Source organism: Vidua macroura, chromosome 7, assembly GCF_024509145.1.
Source record: "Vidua macroura isolate BioBank_ID:100142 chromosome 7, ASM2450914v1, whole genome shotgun sequence".
In the NCBI taxonomy this organism is placed as follows: Eukaryota; Metazoa; Chordata; class Aves; order Passeriformes; family Viduidae; genus Vidua; species Vidua macroura.
Genome location: NC_071577.1, coordinates 19950580 through 19968095, shown reverse-complemented (window position 1 = coordinate 19968095; position 17516 = coordinate 19950580). Strand labels below are relative to the sequence as shown.

The 17516-nt window shown below is 44.3% G+C and overlaps 1 protein-coding gene across 2 annotated transcripts in view; it reads left to right on the top strand.

Annotated features, from left to right (window-relative positions):
* MAP3K20 (mitogen-activated protein kinase kinase kinase 20) overlaps positions 1–17211 on the top strand; it is an 88757-nt gene extending 71546 nt beyond the window's left edge. The window contains exons 17-20 of one of the 2 annotated variants that reach the window (XM_053981814.1): positions 9072–9188; positions 10742–10816; positions 11841–11994; positions 16276–17211. In XM_053981814.1, coding sequence (XP_053837789.1) covers positions 9072–9188; positions 10742–10816; positions 11841–11994; positions 16276–16955 — 1026 coding nt within the window. In that variant the 3' untranslated portion in view covers positions 16956–17211. The remainder of the gene's footprint in view (positions 1–9071; positions 9189–10741; positions 10817–11840; positions 11995–16275) is intronic. The other variant, XM_053981815.1, reaches the window with a different exon arrangement.
* The last annotated feature ends 305 nt before the right edge of the window (positions 17212–17516 follow it).

Sequence of the window (17516 nt, the reverse complement as noted above, 5' to 3'; positions counted from 1 at the left end):
GAGGCAATAAGCTCAAATCTGGGTTACACATTGAGGGTGTGTGTTCCCTGGGTGATGTGTTGGCTGCTAGACTTGTGTACAGCGAGAGAGGTTATTAGGCTCAGTTGGGAGGTGGTGCAGTGCAGCAGGAAGGGCTCTGTAAGGAGAACAGATCATGCTGGGAGGTTTTACACCAGGCTGACTGTGTGCTGGTCTCTGAGCCAACTTCCCTTTAGTTATTGTAGTGCATCATCTGGTGCAGTTGCACCTGGAACCAAGCTATCCATGTCACTGGAGGTGGCTCTGCCCAAGCATGGGACAGGATGGACACATAGGACAAAAGCCTCCTGGTCCAAACGAAAGCTGTGGAGTGCATCATGACATCCAGCAATACCACCAGATATAAAAGTGCTGAAGAAGCTGGTCCAGGACTCAGAAACCATTTCAGGGGTGCCAGTTAATTCGGATGTGTTTGGCTGGTAAAAGCACAGCAACATCTGTGGTGTGAAGATGGTTCCTCAGGGCGCAGGTGTCCTCTCCTGGGCACTGCACCGTGCCCCATCAGCACAGCCAACACACCTTTCTTCATCAGCAGGAAGAGGGCCTTAGGAATGGCAGTGCCTTTTAGCAAGGATCCTGCTGGATATGCTTCAGGACAGCATTTGAATTTCAGCCTTTTCTGTACGCTGAATGAAACATTGACTTCCAAGTAAACAGCTTTACCAGCCCCATATTTTTTATCTAATTTAAACTGCATCTTGTAGTGGGATTATGTTGGTTTCCACCAGCTGACAGATGCAGTCATTTCATTACAGTTTCCTTCCTTTTTTAGCTGCATCTTTGGAGGCGATAAAAGCTCAGTTGACCTTTGTGCTCTCTGAATGCATCAGGAGTGAGCACTGCAAAGCTAACCTGGTTTTTAGAGGTTTCTTTTCCAACTCTTGTAGTTCAAGTTATGTGGTTACTTCCATTCACTGCCTTTTCTTGACCTTTCTGTACACAGTTCCCAATGAGCTGAAAGGTGATAGATTTAGACTTTTTTTTTTCCCCCACAAATAAAAAAAAAAAACAAACCCAAAAAAACAGGGGACCACCAATTAAGTCCAAGACAGAGAGTAAAACAACAAACCCTGGCCGTTGTGGCTTGAGCTGATTTGCAGGACTGCAGGGGGAATTTTCAATGGCTTTCTCATCCTAGATGGCTCATTAAAATTTCCCAATCAGGGAAAGATGCCTGAGCTATGTCAGCTCCACACTGATGAATCACCAAACCCCTTGAGAAGGATGCCTTACAGTCTTTTTGCCTTCTATTGATGCATTCTTTAGTTTTGGTCCTCAAAAGGTCAGATTTCACTATGTCATTGAATGTTTTCATTTTTTACCGAGAGTGGCACAATTTGACCTAGATCCAAACACAAAGCCTTGAAGTTGGCTCACCATTTCGCCTGATTTTTCCCCACTTACCTCTCCCTCCATTTGACAAGGTAAGGAGCAGAGCCTCTTCAAAGCCATCTGCTAACTGTGTGAACTATTTTCTAGCCTTGAATATCCAAACTGAGATCTATTTTAATGCTATTATTTAAATGTGTAGTGGCAAAGGTAATATACTATTAAGGCTACTTTAAAGCGACATTGCGACCAACTCTTCAGGTGGAGAAGCCCAGGCCAGCAAAATGCAGGAAGTACAAGAAAAATCAGTACTGAAATAGTTGTAACTGCAATGCAGTTTCACAAGTGCTTGAGACCATTTCTGCTGCTTGTTCCTCCCCACCCTCCCACTATATCAACACCCATAAATTCTTTCTTTACTTTCTTAAAAATAAAGCAAGAGCTAAAGTATAGCATTTGAAATTTCAGTTCTACAGTTTTTCAGTCATTTATATTCTCCATGATCTGTAGGGATTTTAACCCACTTCAGTAAGTAAAAATGGAGGAAGAATTGGTTTTATCTAACCCTTCCTTTGCAAAATAATCACAGGTACCTTGACTTTCTAACATGGGGTTATTTGTCCTTATCTCAAAACCTCATATTCTAAATCCTCCCCATAAATTCCATGTCAAAGCACAATGCTTTCAGTTCTAAAGACTAATAGTTAATGCAAGAATCAGAGTAGCTGTGTTCATGTGCTATTTTCCTAGATTTGTTCCTATTCTAACAAGTAGTCAGTGAGGGGACTCAAAAAATTACCTAAGCTGTAAAATAAAACCACAGCCACATTAAAATATTGCCACCACCATTAAGAACAGAATAATGGAGTCTGCTAAAAACGTGGGATCAGTGCAGGTGATCTGAGTTCCTGGTATTTTCTTCCAAAGACTCTTTTCAGGACAATGTATTGTTTTTGCATGAGGTGGAGCTGGTATAAAACTCCATCATCTCCACTGGGATTGCTCCAGTTGTAGCATCCATGTGTAACTGAAGTCGAACTCAAGCCAAGGCCTTTAAAAATCCTTGTGTAGGCAGTGCTAGACCAGGGCTTCCTATTAGAAATTATTCCATAACCCTGAAGAGACATAGATTTTTCAGGTAGGTATTTTGTTCACTTGACTTTCTAGACTTTTTAATCCAGACATTTATTTTTATATCTTGGCCACTGAATCAGGTTACTGCCTTCCACACATTATCTCTCATGCACAGCCTTGTACAGACAGGTCTGCAGAAGCACAGACAGGTTCCCAGTGACCTATAGGCTTGGCATGTGCTACCCAGACAAAAGCCTGGAAGAGGAGCCTTTGTTCCCAGCAGAACAGTGGCCCTGCCATGCCTTTCCCGAGCTCCTGAGCACCCTTGTTCCCTCAGCCGATGTCCTGCAGAGCCGCAAGTCCCAGCGTGTGAGCAGTCACTCCACGTGCTGCAGTGTGGACATGGTGTCTGCATGGCTCCAGCACGTTGTCCCCACAAGTGGGCCACAGGAAATGGTGCCACTGGAGGACAGTGCAGGAGGGCACTCATGCAGCCCTCAGGGAAGGGACTCGTTTTTCCTGCTTCCACCTTTTGCCATCCTGCTGTTGCAAGCAGGCTTCTCATGTGGATGATGCCTGCGACTGCAATTTGCTTCTGATCACATGGCAGGGGCAGCTTTTGGTAAATGCTGGGGTATCACTGAGCTCTTGCCGTGCCTGCTGCAAGCCCTGTTCTCGAGCCACACACAGCAGTGCCTGGTATTTACCATTATGTGCCACTCTGTTGTGCACAGAGCTCCACAGCACTGGATGTTAAAGAAGGGTGCTGCCAGGGGACAGATATTTTTGGTAGTGCTGACTGCTCTGTGTAACTGTTAAGGGGCCTCATGCTTCTCCAGGCAAAGCTGCAGCCAGTCAGTGCCTGTTGCCTTGCAGAGGAGTAAGGGCTCCAGCTTGGAGGAGGCACCCAGGCAACTGATAACATAAATATATCTTCCTCTTGCCTTTGTTTCTGTACATTTTAAGACCATCTCTCTCGCAAGGCTTCCCCTCCGCCCCTCTTTTTTTTCTGCCTGCACAGCTGAAACAAAACCAGCGGTGGAGCCACCTTCTCTTGCTGGAGCCTGGCTGGCAGCAGCCTGCCCTGACCTGAGACACCAGCCATTGTTAAGGGTATAACACATTTACATATTTTGCAATAAAACATCAGTTATTTGCATTACTGTGTCAAGTTTTATTTGATTCTTTCACCTAAAAATGACTCATTTTCCTTTCTTGTATTTTAAAAACCAACTACTCTAAGCTTGTTTGAGAATAATCAAAAATTGCCCATTTAGCTAGAAGTCATTTTCTTTTCAAAAGGCAAATGTTATTTAATCTTTCAGCTGTTCATTGTGCCATCATAAATACTTTCTTTTCAGCACAGGTGTGGGGACTGAAATGAGCTCCACTAATTGCCTCCCATTTCGACTGACATGTGGTGGTTTAGTGGAAAGAGAACACAGCAGGGAGAAGGAAATAGGAGGCTGAGAAAATGAGAGCTAATTATTTTCACTGCCTCATGTCAGGCTCTGTGTCAGCCTTGTTTTTACAAAACTGGAAGGTTTAGCACTAAATAAAACAAACTGGCGTCATGTTTTTATATACTGCAGTGTCATGGAAGCAGCTGCACATCTCAAAGGACAATATAATGCCTGCATTCGCGATGGACACCATCTGACAGCCACTGTGAGCCACTGCTAATGAGGATATCACAGTGGTGCCAAGTGAAAGGTGCTGAATTATGTATGATTCTTCATCAGTGCAGCAATAGTCCTGTACATCATTATGAGACATTGTTTTGCTGAAGAGATTAAAACATTCTTAGTTCCAGACCCTGCAACCTATACATGCTACAAGAGGTTATTAATGGAATTTTTTAGGGAGAGTTTCTTGTGGATTTCTTTTTGGTTAAAAAATATCTCATGGGACAAAGCTGTGGTGGGTCATGACACTATACATATAAAGAAGAGAAGCAAATTAACCATAATTGTGTTATCTTCCTTTAAATCCAGTACAATAAAATATAGTGTAGCAGGGTGATACATAATGATAAATAACCCAAGTGCTGTCACTAGATGTTCAACTCTAATGCCTTTAAAACAGCAGGTTTCCAGCAGCTGAGATAGATAATAGCAAAGAATGTAAAGGAGCTTCTGGGGACCTAAATCATCAACATGCTACTACTTTTAGTACCAGCATGGTCAACATTTTTTTTCTTATTTGTTTCATCTTGCATTACATCTCACTTTTCTTCTAATATCCAGTTATCTGCTACACTGCTATTTCCTTTTTTATTTCAATCTTTAAAAAACCAAAAAGTTTATTGCAACCACTGATTTAAAAATGAATCCTTGATTTGGGCCCCCTTGAAAAATGAAGTGCTTCCCTAGCAAAGGTTTTAAGCTGTTGTTGCAGGATATATGTTTGCTGTTTAGAGCCTGTGCCTGATCTTTTTCATTTCCCTTTCAGGTTTTTTTTGCAGACATAAACGCATATGGGGTTAGAGGAGTATTGTCACACAGTAAGGCTGGAGGACTTAATTTTTAAAGTGTTCTTACTTTCTGTTTCAAAGCTGGAGAAGGAGCAGCTCAAATACATGTGTGGTTTTCTTTTCTTTCCTACAGTAATTTTCAGAGGCTTTGGTTTATTTGCTTTGTCTAAGTGTTATTTGGAAATGTTTTTGCACAAAGTTTTGCAGGTTGTGCCTTTCAGTTCTGAAACTAGATGATTTTTTAAAACAAAAAGCTGAAATTTTTTTATTTAGATCAAAATGAAGCAGGTAGATATTGGGAGGTATTTTAATGCTTGAATGACAAGATATCCAGGGAAGTCTCTTTGAAGGACTTGTGTAAGCATATCTATCAACGAGACACTTTGAACAAGCCATTTCCATATTATTTTCCCACATATGCCTGGCACTAAATGTAGTTTTGGTCTAAGAAGTCATATGGTTACAGTTCATCAAAGAATTGAAATTCATATGCTTGGTTTTTCTAGCCAAATTTTTGCTTAAATGGATGATCATCTCCTATTCTAACAACCTGAAACTCCATTGGAAAACAGGGAAATATGTCCTTTTCTTTTTGCAGCAAACAAATCTTGCATTATTTACTGTGTGGTTGAACAGAATGGTTACTAGGTTTCTAAGACAAGTAACCACCTACTTATCTTAGATATTTGCTAAGTGCCTTGATTCTAAAGTCACCTACTTGCTGCCTTTTCTCCTTCCTTCCTTCCTTCCTTCCTTCCTTCCTTCCTTCCTTCCTTCTTCCTTCCTTCCTTCCTTCCTTCCTTCCTTCCTTCCTTCCTTCCTTCCTTCCTTCCTTCCTTCCTTCCTTCCTTCCTTCCTTCCTTCCTTCCTTCCTTCCTTCCTTCCTTCCTTCCTTCCTTCCTTCCTTCCTTCCTTCCTTCCTTCCTTCCTTCCTTCCTTCCTTCCTTCCTTCCTTCCTTCCTTCCTTCCTTCCTTCCTTCCTTCCTTCCTTCCTTCCTTCCTTCCTTCCTTCCTTCCTTCCTTCCTTCCTTCCTTCCTTCCTTCCTTCCTTCCTTCCTTCCTTCCTTCCTTCCTTCCTTCCTTCCTTCCTTCCTTCCTTCTTCCTTCCTTCCTTCCCTTCCTTCCTTCCTTCCTTCCTTCCTTCCTCTTCCTTCCTTCCTTCTCCTTCCCTTCCTTCCTTCCTTCCTTCCTTCCTTCCTTCCTTCCTTCCTTCCTTCCTTCCTTCCTTCCTTCCTTCCTTCCTTCCTTCCTTCCTTCCTTCCTTCCTTCCTTCCTTCCTGTCCTTCCTTCCTTCCCCTTCCTTCCTTCCTTCCTTCCTTCCTTCCTTCCTTCCTTCCTTCCTTCCTTCCTTCCTTCCTTCCTTCCTTCCTTCCTTCCTTCCTTCCTTCCTTCCTTCCTTCCTTCCTTCCTTCCTTCCTTCCTTCCTTCCTTCCTTCCTTCCTTCCTTCCTTCCTTCCTTCCTTCCTCCCTCCCTCCCTCCCTCCCTCCCTCCCTCCCTCCCTCCCTCCCTCCCTCCCTCCCTCCCTCCCTTTTTTTTTTAATATATTGTCTTTTTTTCTCCCAATGTCCCCTTGCCTCTCACTCTCATCTGCTCCTTCTCTCTCTCTCATTCTCTCTTTCCCCTTTACAGTAATGATTTTCTAATAACACAAAATGAAAACATTTCCAAATAAAATGAGACAGGTATTTTTGAGGTACCAGAGCGGGTATCCTAGTATGGCATCTTGCCCTCTTGGTATCTGCACAGTGTTGCTGGAGAGGGCTCCAAAGAGGACCAAAGGTTTGGGGACTGGATTTGAGGGACAGGAGAGTGTGTGTTTCTCTGAAGATGCAGTTCAGAGCTGGGGAAGGCAGTGTTTATGCAGGCCTCAGGCATCCACCCCTGCATGGGGCAGTTTGATCCATGACCGCATGGAGAGGGATCCTGCCTGTGCAGCGGATCTGGCAAGGGGATGGGCAGTGGCATTGCCCACCCCCTGCCAGACCCTGGGTGTACACAGCTTTTCTCTAGAGGTGGTTGGTTGATTTGTTTATTAAAATGAGATCATATTTGTCAGATCTCAGGGAAATGTGAGTGCACAGCACAAAATCCTGAGTCAGGAGGGCATGGGAGCCCTGCCACAAGGTGCAGCTCTAGCTCTCAAGCTTGGCATTGGTATTACTCAGAGATGGCAGGAGATGCACTGAACTAACTGGAGAATAGTAATTTATGTTGATATTTTTTTCTTTTCTTGGCTCAGGTGTTTTTGTAAAACTTACAAATGTCATCAAGCATATTGTCTCTAACCTCAGGTTTGATTTGCACTAGTATGAATCTCTGCAAAAAAGTCTGGCAACAAGAACGTTGGGCAGGGAGAGGAGCAGAGTTTGAGAGATGAGGAGGAGTCAGAGACAACTCGCTGTTCTGTCCCAAAGCACGTGCCCTCCTCAAGTCAGAGCCGGTGCTCGGTGCTGAACCTGCCTGGGACAGGACAAGCATTACCCTCAGTTAGCTCGCAAATGGAAAACAGGACAGAAAAGAGACGTGCAGAGATACAGTCTGTGATTAGGAAATGGAGGCACGGGGTGATTTCAGCACCTGAGCAGGTTGCACAGGAAGCCAGTAGCAGAACTAGAAACTGAACTTGGTGCCTCTGAGTCTTGGTTGGTGCCCTGACCACTGAACTGCAGTTCCCACTCAAACTCGCACCAGGGCAGTGCGAAAACCAACTCACATGGCCTCTCTGCTTGTAAAGCGTGGAAGCTTTCAAAGCAGACAGATGGACACACAGGGCCAAATGCTGTCATAAACATAATTTCTTGTTGCAGTTCAGAAATGATTATATTTCAGTTTTCTTTTAAATTGGAATTGCCAATTCAATGCGTGATGGAAAGCTTTGAGCCTTTTGAAGGCTGAGCTCCTACATTACACTTACGTGCAAACACCACAGATAATGGATACTTTTTAGGCTGCTGCACATTTGTCTGTGCAAATAACTGCTTACACAAGCCCGTGGCCCTAAATGTCCATCTGTGTCTCCACTGAAAGTTTTGGCATTTTCTGAGCAAAACCAAGGTGAAGACTGCTTCCTGCAAGTGCTGAGCCCACACCTGCCTTACAGGTGGCATGTGGCAGACGCAGAGCCCTGAACCCCTGGCATGTCTGGAGGAGCTTCTGTCTTTGTGAAGGGAAGATTCCATCCTTCCTGTATGGAGGTGGAGACACTCTGCTTCACTGGCAGAGTGGTCCTTCAGGGGATTGATTTTTGGAGGAGCTCAGTGCAGAGCACAGTATCTCATCCCCAAAGCACCTGCCAGGCAGACCAGCAAATGTTGGCTGGTTTGCATCATGGACAGGCAGTCTCTGGTCCCCAGTGGGAGCCTCCCTGGCCACAGACACAAACCCCAGTTCCAGCACTCAGTCCATGTGGGATGTCCTGCAGGATGCTGCCAGTTGTCACTGTTTAGCTCCGGGTATTGTTTAAGGATACCTTTTATTGCTGTGGTTTATTAGACTTGCTAGGATTATTTTCTTAGCTGTGCTTCTTTATAATTAATAATGCAGTTGGAGGCAAGCAGAAGCTGAGGATGCTCAGTGCCTCACTGGGCTCTTGGTATCTGAAATAACTGAGCTGTAATAACAAGCTCATCCTTTTGCCCATTATTTAAGTGATTGTCTTGAAGGTGTTGCACAGGCTTTGGTTGTTTATTCCTGGGTTCACCAGGATGATGTCCTTGTGCCTGGCTGCCAGCTCTGACTGTGACTCCAAGTGATGGCTCCCATCACTGCGCTGTCCCTCCACTGCCCTGGGGTGTGCAGAGCTCCCAAGCCACATGCTCCAGCAGGCTGTCTGTCCAGGTGAGGCCATTCAGGGACACCACACCTCAGAAGACATTCAGACCTGTCAAGGTGGCAGCTGCCTCCCAGGGTGAGCTGAGAGAAGAGGAAACAAGAAGACTGAGAGATATCCATTATCAACACTGTACTGCAAACATGTATAAAATATGTATATGTCCCTTAACTTTCTTGCTGGGTTATTTTTTCCCTTCATACATTGAAGATTACATTTCGGGTTGTTTTGGCTTTCGGTTTTGTTTCATTTTGGGTTTTGTTGTTGGGTTTTCTTTTCCTATTTGTATTCTAACAATCCAGCATTCTTTTTTTTATTATTCATAGGATTGTAAATGGAAAATGTACATGGAGATGGACGGGGATGAAATTGCAATAACCTACATAAAAGATGTGACATTCAACACTAACCTACCTGATGTAGAGATTTTAAAGATGACAAAGGTATTTACAGCCTTAAAGCTTTCACGAATTCACAGATCTCAAACAAAGACATTAAAATACCACAGCAGTAGACTTTTGTGCTTGCAGAAGCTCAATCTCTTGACAGCTTTTAAATAAAATGCACATTTTAAATAGAATTGTATCATAACAGGAGTTAGGTATTTTGGTTCTCCTTTAAGCTGACAATAATGTTTACAATAGATAAATAAAAGAAGGAACTAATTTATATTTTCTTGTTTTAATTCCATGTTATATCCTCTGAATTTATTACCCCTTTTAATGAAAAGAATGTTCCAAAAATTACTTTACTTTTCAAGAGAAGAAACCAATTTAAATGTTCCAGAAACCTCATGCGATTTGTCTGGGGGGTTTTGTCAGGTTTTTTTCTCTCTTTCTTTTTTCTTCTTTTTTTTTTTTTTTTCCCATGGTTTTAGAACTTTTATCTGGTTCTAAAACTCTCTCTTTCATGCACCAGTGGATTGCAAATACTGAAACCCATTGCAGACACTACAGTACTGAACATCTGCAATTCATTGTCACTGAGCATTTTACCCTGTGTCAGAACCTGCCTGTAAATATTTACCAGTAAGCATTTAGACTGCTTTTCCCTAAGGAACAGAAGTTTTGTTGATGCAGAGGGCATTTTGTTAGCTATTATTTTAATTGTTTGTTTTTATTAATATGCTCCACTTGATAATAGCCAACAAAATAAATTTCTAACTGAAAAAATATACAGCTTGATTGCCAATTAGAATGCTGCTCTAATGTGCACTGCTAAAAACACCCAAACTCTCGCGTACTTTTAACTGTGAATTTTTGTGGCAAAATTGGGGGGAAACTTTTACTCATTTTTTCTAAAGGAAAAAATGAAAAGCAGATTGTCAACAGTCAGAATTTTAAGGAAAATGTGATATAGGTTTATTTGCCAAAAAAAGATTCTAATATTTAATTCATGGTAATACTGTTTTTATGGTTAGTGATTTCAGGAACAACACGTGATTTTTTTTTTGTTATTATTATTAATGTTGTTATTACTATAATTAGTTTTCTGTCTAATTTTAATCTTGGACATTTCAATTTTTCATTTAAAAAAGGTGTGAAGTTAAATAAACTAACAACTAGATAAAGTAACATTAACTTTTCACATACTTCAACATTTTTATATTTGTCAAGAAATATCTTTGAGAATCTCTAGATATTCGTTCTTGCTTTAAGAATCTCTAGATATTCTTGCTTTCCTCTGTAAATCTAGCAGAAGCAAAAGTGTACACGCACAAAATGGAAAAAGGTTCATGCCCCCCTGAAAATATTCCATGTTGCCTCACTGCTGTGTGTTATGTATGGAAATCTCTTCTCAGTTTCCTTTTGTAAACCAGGAAGTAAATATTTCAAAAAGATATTGCTTTGTCTCACAGAATTTTAAGGAAAGTATTGATGTTAACAATATAGGAATGAATGAAAAGAGGCAAATGTTGTAAATCCCTTTTGGGTGATTTAGAACCAAGTCGGGAGATGAAGAGCACCTTATAAAACTCCCACCATGTTTTTTCCAGCCACCATTTGTAATGGAGAAATGGATTGTGGGCATAGAAGAGCACCAGTCTGTAGAATGTGTTGTTACGTATGAGGTAAGCTCTAAGAAACAAATAAAATAGTTGATCCAAGACAAAACCTACACAGGAGGTGTGGAAAAAACATCCTCTGGCTTTGTTATATCCTATAATCAAATTCTCAGCAGCCTGTAATTAGTTGTAAAATATAAAGTTCAGAGCAAAAGCTGAATGAAGTTTGCAGAGACAATGGCCTCAGACTGCTGCCTGGGATGGCTCTTCCCAAGGATGAAAGCTCCTTTTGCTCGAAGTGTAATGGTCAGTGTTGATTGCATTATTTAAAGAGGCTGGTTTTTCTCTTTTCAATGATGTGCTAATTAGGAGAGCAGAGAAGCAACAGAAGAAAAAAAAAGAGAAATCGAGAATAAGATAAAATAAAACCCAGAATACAATTTGATGTGATAGAAATTAGCTTTGTAAAAAAAGTTTGCAGTTACTTACAATACTGATTTTCTAAAGACTAACTCTGTATGTCAGAAGAAGGTTAATAAATGAGATTCCAGCTCTGTCCTGAGCAAGCATTCAGGCAGTGATGGAGCAATGGGGAAATCCTGGACCTTGCTTGCTTTTCTCAGAAGTGAAGAAGTAGTTTTCTTTCAGGCTGAAGTTTCTCACAGGAGTCATAGGTCCTTAACAGCAAACTGAAGGATACTCCAGGAAAATTTTGTTGGGGGTCCCCCTGCAAAAATACCTGCTTAGTCCTACCTCTTTTAGCAGAAAGCAGTGCACATTTGATGGTCATTAATAGAACTAGAAAAATGTATTTTTGTGTTTTAGAGGAAGGCCTTCAGATCTTTCCTCCGCAGGGTACAAGAATTGAAGCAGTTATTCACTACCACATTTTTAGCATAATCACAAGTACCAGCCAAAATTATCTAGAGTCTAAAAATATTTGAGAACTAGCTAAGTGGTTTTGCAAAACAGGCTCTATATTGAAAAAACTCTCTTGCCCAGGCACTAGTGGAAGTTCCCTCATAGGGGAGCTTCATGTGTTGTGTGTTGTTTGTTGTTACATCCTCACGCTTGTTGTGTCCTTCCTGAGCAGAGTGATGTTAGAGCTCCCAAAAGCACGAGGCACATCCAAGCTATCTGCTGGAGCAAGTTGAAAGCACAGGATGAGGTTGAGGCAGTACAGCTCTTGATACAGACCTCACTCCCCAGTTCGGAGGGGAATTCACGGAGCAGATCTGACTCGGGTAAGTCAGCACATGTGAACTTTCTTGCTGACATGGGCAGGGCATATATAGGGAGAACAGCAAAAAGTCAATGCACGTCAGTCACCCAGCTTGGTGTCACCTGCAGGTGTGCTGAGGGTGCACTCGATCCCTCTGTACGTCAGTGATGAAGATAATAAATAACACTGGTCCAATACGGACCCCTCAGGGACACCACTTGTCACTGATGTACACCAGGACTCTGAGCTGCTGACCTCTGGATGCAACCCTTCAACCAATTCCTTATCCTAACAGTCCACCCATCAAATCCATCTCTGTCCAATTTAGAGAGAAGGATGTTGGGGGGATCATGTCAAAGGCTTTACACAAGTCCAGATAAATGACATCTGTAGCTCTTCCCTTGTCCACTGATGTTAAGATCAGGAAGCATTTTGCTCCCCCAGTCCTCATCCTGCTGTCCATTGACTTGATAGGTGTGGGAAGAGAGGCTGACATTGAAGATTGAGACGAAGTCTTCTCCCCATCTGTTGTTACCAGTTTTCCAGTGCTGTTTATCAGGGGGGTACACCTTCTTTGAACTTCTTATTTTGTTATTCTTTGAATCCCTTGCCAGGCTCAGTTTCAGCTTTGTTTTGCCCTTCCTCACTCCATCCCTGTACAACCAAACTTCATGTCTATACTCTTCCCAGGCTACCTGTCCTTGTTTCCACTTTCCATGCATTTGCTTCTTTCCTCTTACTTTTACCAGCACTTCCCTACTCAGACACACCTGTTTCTCGCCTTCTTTGCCCAGTTTCTTGCTCCTGGAGAGCTCTTGCACTCTATGGAAGACTTCCTTAAAGATCTGTCAGCTCTATTCCACTCCCTTGTCCCCAGGGGATCCTTTTAACTATGTCCTTGAGGAGCTGGAAGTCTGTTTTCCTAAAATTCATGAGCCTAACTACCTGACCCATGTCCCTCAGGACTGCAAACACTACCAAAAAAATGCATGATCATTGCAGCGCAGGCTGCCTCCAGTCTTGATGTCCCTGATTAACTTGCTTACATTGGTGGCCATCAGATCCATTTTTCCCCCAGGCAGAGCTGCCTGTTACCTGTCTCTGAAGGGTAAGGGAGCCTGTATGCTCCTATAGGAAGCAGGATGGAAGTAGTCCATGATGATAAGCTCACACTCAACTGGAGTGCTTTGCCCAGCTCTTCCCTCTCTCCCTTAGTCACCCAGCGCACAGCTTTGCACAGATGTTGTGCTTGGATAAAGGGCACCTCCCTTTAGAGATGCCTGGGTGCTTTTGCTCTGGCCAGTGCTCTTGCAGGGGGACACACATACTGAGGCTGTAGCCTCAGAAACCGCATGTGAGGTGGCAAAAAGTCCCCTGTGGATGATACACTGTTTTGACAAGTACAATACTGCCAGCCTGGCAGACACAAGTGCTCCTGACATCCTGCTCTTCTCTGAGGAATTGTAGAAATCTTCCCACAGCATTCTTCTTCCACATCTCAGCTTGCCCATTTGAGCCAGCCCTGACTTACCATTCTCTGACTTCTGGAATGGTGTTTGTTATGGCTTCTGGGGCTTAATTTGTTCAGTGAGATACGTTTAATAATGCAGTGGGCTCTACAATGCAGTTTTCATCTCCTAATAAATTTATGCTGCTGATAGATTCACACTCATCTCAGTTGACTCTAGCACAGTTCTGCCTTTAAGACCTGCTGTTGTTTTTGTAAAGATGTTTGTTAGCCGAGCTGTTTTTCTCTTTGAGTTCACAGTAGGGCTGCAGAAATGTTTGGGTTGGGACATCTGAGGGGCAGTACAGGAGCTGGAACAAGATACCAGTGAGCAGAGGAGGAATTTCTCAATTTTGTACACTACTGGCAACTGTAGAAGAATGGCCCTGTGAATTGAGAGGTGCTGGGTTTGCACTACAGACACATCTAACACAGGTGTGCTTATTCCTAAGCAATTGTGATCCATTTGCAACACAATTACATTTTATAATGCAAATGAAACCTAGAGCATGTCCTAAAAGATACACCTTTACTCCAGATTAGCTTTGCAGATAGAGGTTACCCTGGTTTTGGGGTGATGAGCCCTGCAGCCATACCAAGTGTGGTGTGTATCTTCACAGGTTGGCTCAGCCGCTGTAAACCGAAATGGTTGCTTTTTTTTCAGTGAGTGGTGGGAGAGCTTGTCTGTCCCTTTGGCACACTGGAGGAGTTACATGGAAGCACTAATGTTTTGTCAGCAGCCAATTGAATAGGCACTGTTCAAAGGAGGTGGGTTACCAGCCAGCATGAAAGCTGTGTCCAGCTCTAGCAAACCTTCTGGCCTGTCTTCTTTACCAGACCACCTATCCCAGGTTTAAAAGACCACCAAATCCAAGCACAAAGGTAAGGGCAATACCTGTCTAATAGGCTAAAATAACTACCTCTGTGGGCTACCACACAGAGCACATAACTCAGTGTACAGAGTTGGTGGCTCAGAGACCATGTGAGAGAGAAGCCCCCAGACCATGAGAGGCATGAGAAGCCCCTTCTCCCAGCCCCACAGGGCACATCCTTGCTGGGAGATCCTTGCTGGGCAGCTGGATCTTGGGCTGGCAACTGCTGTTGGCTGAAAGGAGCAAGGACTGAAGAGCCTGAAGGGAGCCCCTTGCTCAGGGAGATCAGCACTAGTCCCATAGCACATGTGATGGCCACCTGAGTTTTGATAACAAATGAAGACCCAAACTTGAGTCCTGAGCCTGCTGTTTCCAGGTTTATGAGGTCTGTGATTTACATCCACAGCCTTGGTCAGAGGGCACAGGGGAATGGCAAGTGTCTAGCAAGTACATTTTGGCATGCATGTTTCTTTTGAAACCATGACTTTCAAGGCAGTTAAGAAGCAGAGGAGGCAATTCCCATCTGTCTTTCTGTGAAAGAAGGTTCACCTCTAAGTGCAGGTGGAGCTATCTGCTGTGTCAGTGTCATACACACTATGACAGGAAAGACAGTTTCCTTTTGACATACTTGACAATAAGTTGAAGTGATTTAAATCTCTTTGGATTTAAACAAAGTCTGAGGAAAAGAGGAGTGGAAGAGATCATCCATTACATTTTAACAGGTGAAATCCTAATGAGGACAGAGCTGCAATCCAGCTCCCACAAAACTCCCCATGGTCAATGAAGTGTTCCAGCGAGAGGCAGAGAGGGTTATGCTTTCTTGTTGGAATGATATTAGCAATCTTTAAGGACAAATAATTCAAATCTCTCTAGAACAAAATTATTTTAGCTGCTCCCCATGGGTCTTTGGCCAGAGCTGTGGCCTCAGATAAGAGGAATTCCTGTTCCCTGCTCTACCCACAAAGTAGCAAACCAGGCAGCCTTTGCAGTTCAAATGGAAAATTTACAGCTATTGTATTTGCTAAAGGCTTTCATGGAAACCACAGGACTGACTTTCAAAACCACTTCAGTGTGATCTCTGAAAGCTACAACTTTTGTTACGACCCCAGGGCTGTGACAGTAGGTGTAGAGGGAACTGTAATACCCTGAGTTGCTCACAGTTAAGCACTGTCTCAGCCAGCCTGGCTGAAGCCTAATGCCTCACTGGCTTTTCCACATACAGAATCAGTTTTCTGCATGAAGCTGGATGCAAAGTAGATTGAATTCTGAATTTCTAGTAGCAACAACAACTGAAGTAGCTCTGGTTTTTATGGTGTATAGCAGTTTGAAAAGAAATTGGAGCCAGAGGAGATGAATGTGGCTGCTGCAGCTGGGATTTGCACTGCACTGCTTCCTCTCCGTGCTGGGCTGCGAACGGCACAACTGTGCCACATGGGAGAGATGCAGCTAGAAGGCAATGTTGCAGCAGTACTGGTACCTTGGCGTGACCTCTGTGTCAGCTCCAGAGGTCTCCAGGCTCTTTGTAATGCAAGCTGTGGAGGAATCTGCTGAGGTTGCCAAGAGCATCACAGGGCATGTTTGAAACGAGGTTGGGTTCCAATGACCAGAAGGCACTTGGGGAGGGAAACCCACCTGAACAGCCAAGTGGATGGCTCAGTAACTGTCTTCTAGTCTAAGCTCCATAAGCTGCAGTAGCATCAGAAATATTCGTATCACTTGCTATTTTAAAAACCCAACATTATGTTCAAGCATAACATTGAACATACTCAAATTTAGGACTATTTGCTGCAAGGCTGGGAGGGGAAGGGTGGTTTGAGGTTCCTCCAAGAGAAACCCTGGTACCTAACCTCACACCTTCGGTAAACCTGAGAGCGGTTTTCCATCGATGCACAGAAAGCTGACTCTGCTTCCATTCCCTTGGCAGGCACTGACAGTCAGTGGATGCAGACACTGCGCATGCAGCAGCTAGCAAAAGCCATTTCTCTCCAGCACGGCCACCCCCACAGCCCGACCACGGTCACGCACTACCTGCCCTACCTGCGCAGCCAGGACTCCTACGCCGCTGCCGTCAGGAGGACACGCGCTCCCGTCACTCAGCAGCTCACATCCATCAGCCACTCGAGGAATTCCTCTCCCCTGTCACACAGTTTGATGAGAAACCTTTCGAATCTGCACTTGAACTCAAAAGGCAGCAGCGCCTCCAGCACAGCCTCTGACACCCCTTCAGAGCGGGACAGGTCTGCCGGCAAAGGCAGGAACGCCTCGCACAGCGCTGCCTCCCGCAGCTCCTCGGACGGGCGGCGCAGCGGGACCAGCTCCCCGGTGCCCCCGCGGCACTCGGGAAGACCCAGCAGGACTTCTCTGCCAGCGGCCCCCCCGGCTTCCCAGCACCGCAGGTACCCCCGCGCCCCTCCGCAGCCCTCGGCCATCCCCGGCATGCCCCCACAGGGTGACAGCGAGCCCAGGAGGGGCGAAGGGGAGAGCAGAGCCAGCGAGGGCGGGTGGATAAAGGTGCAGCACGCAAGGAAACCCCACAGGCAGGCCGCCGGCAAGCCGGGAAAGGAGAGAGCCAGGGGGAGCTGGCGGGGCCGGAGGATGTTCTGAGAGGAATTTGGCCCTTTATTTAACTGAACGTTCAACCTAGAGAAGATATGCCTGCTCCTATTTAATTTGCTGCACCGAAGCTGGTACCCGCCTGGCTGGGGCCTGCCAGCGGACAGGGAGAGCTGCCACCTTCCTCCTGTCACTGTCAGCACTAAAGGATTTCATTTGGTTTTCTCCCCTCTGTTTGGCTGCTCCTGTTCTCAGCTGACTGGATATCCATTTGCTTAATATTTCAAAAATAAAATCCATAAGGCACAGCCAGGTGCCACAACAAAAGGCTCTCCGTTTCATCCTTGGGAGAGTTGTGCTGTTACCTCTCTCCTCACCTCACTTTGCTCCTAGATGCTGAGTCGAGCTCTAAGCAGGGTCTTCTCACCCATTGTCTAGTCTGCTTCTGCCAGAGCTATAGGAAGAGGTATATATTTCAGCACAGTCTGAAAAAAGGGCCACAAGGACATTTTTCTTCAGGTCCACTTTAGCAGCTTCACTTCTCCACTTTCAGCTTGCCATTCCTTCTCAGGAATTTCTTACTTTGTTCCTTATTAAAAGCCCCAACAATAG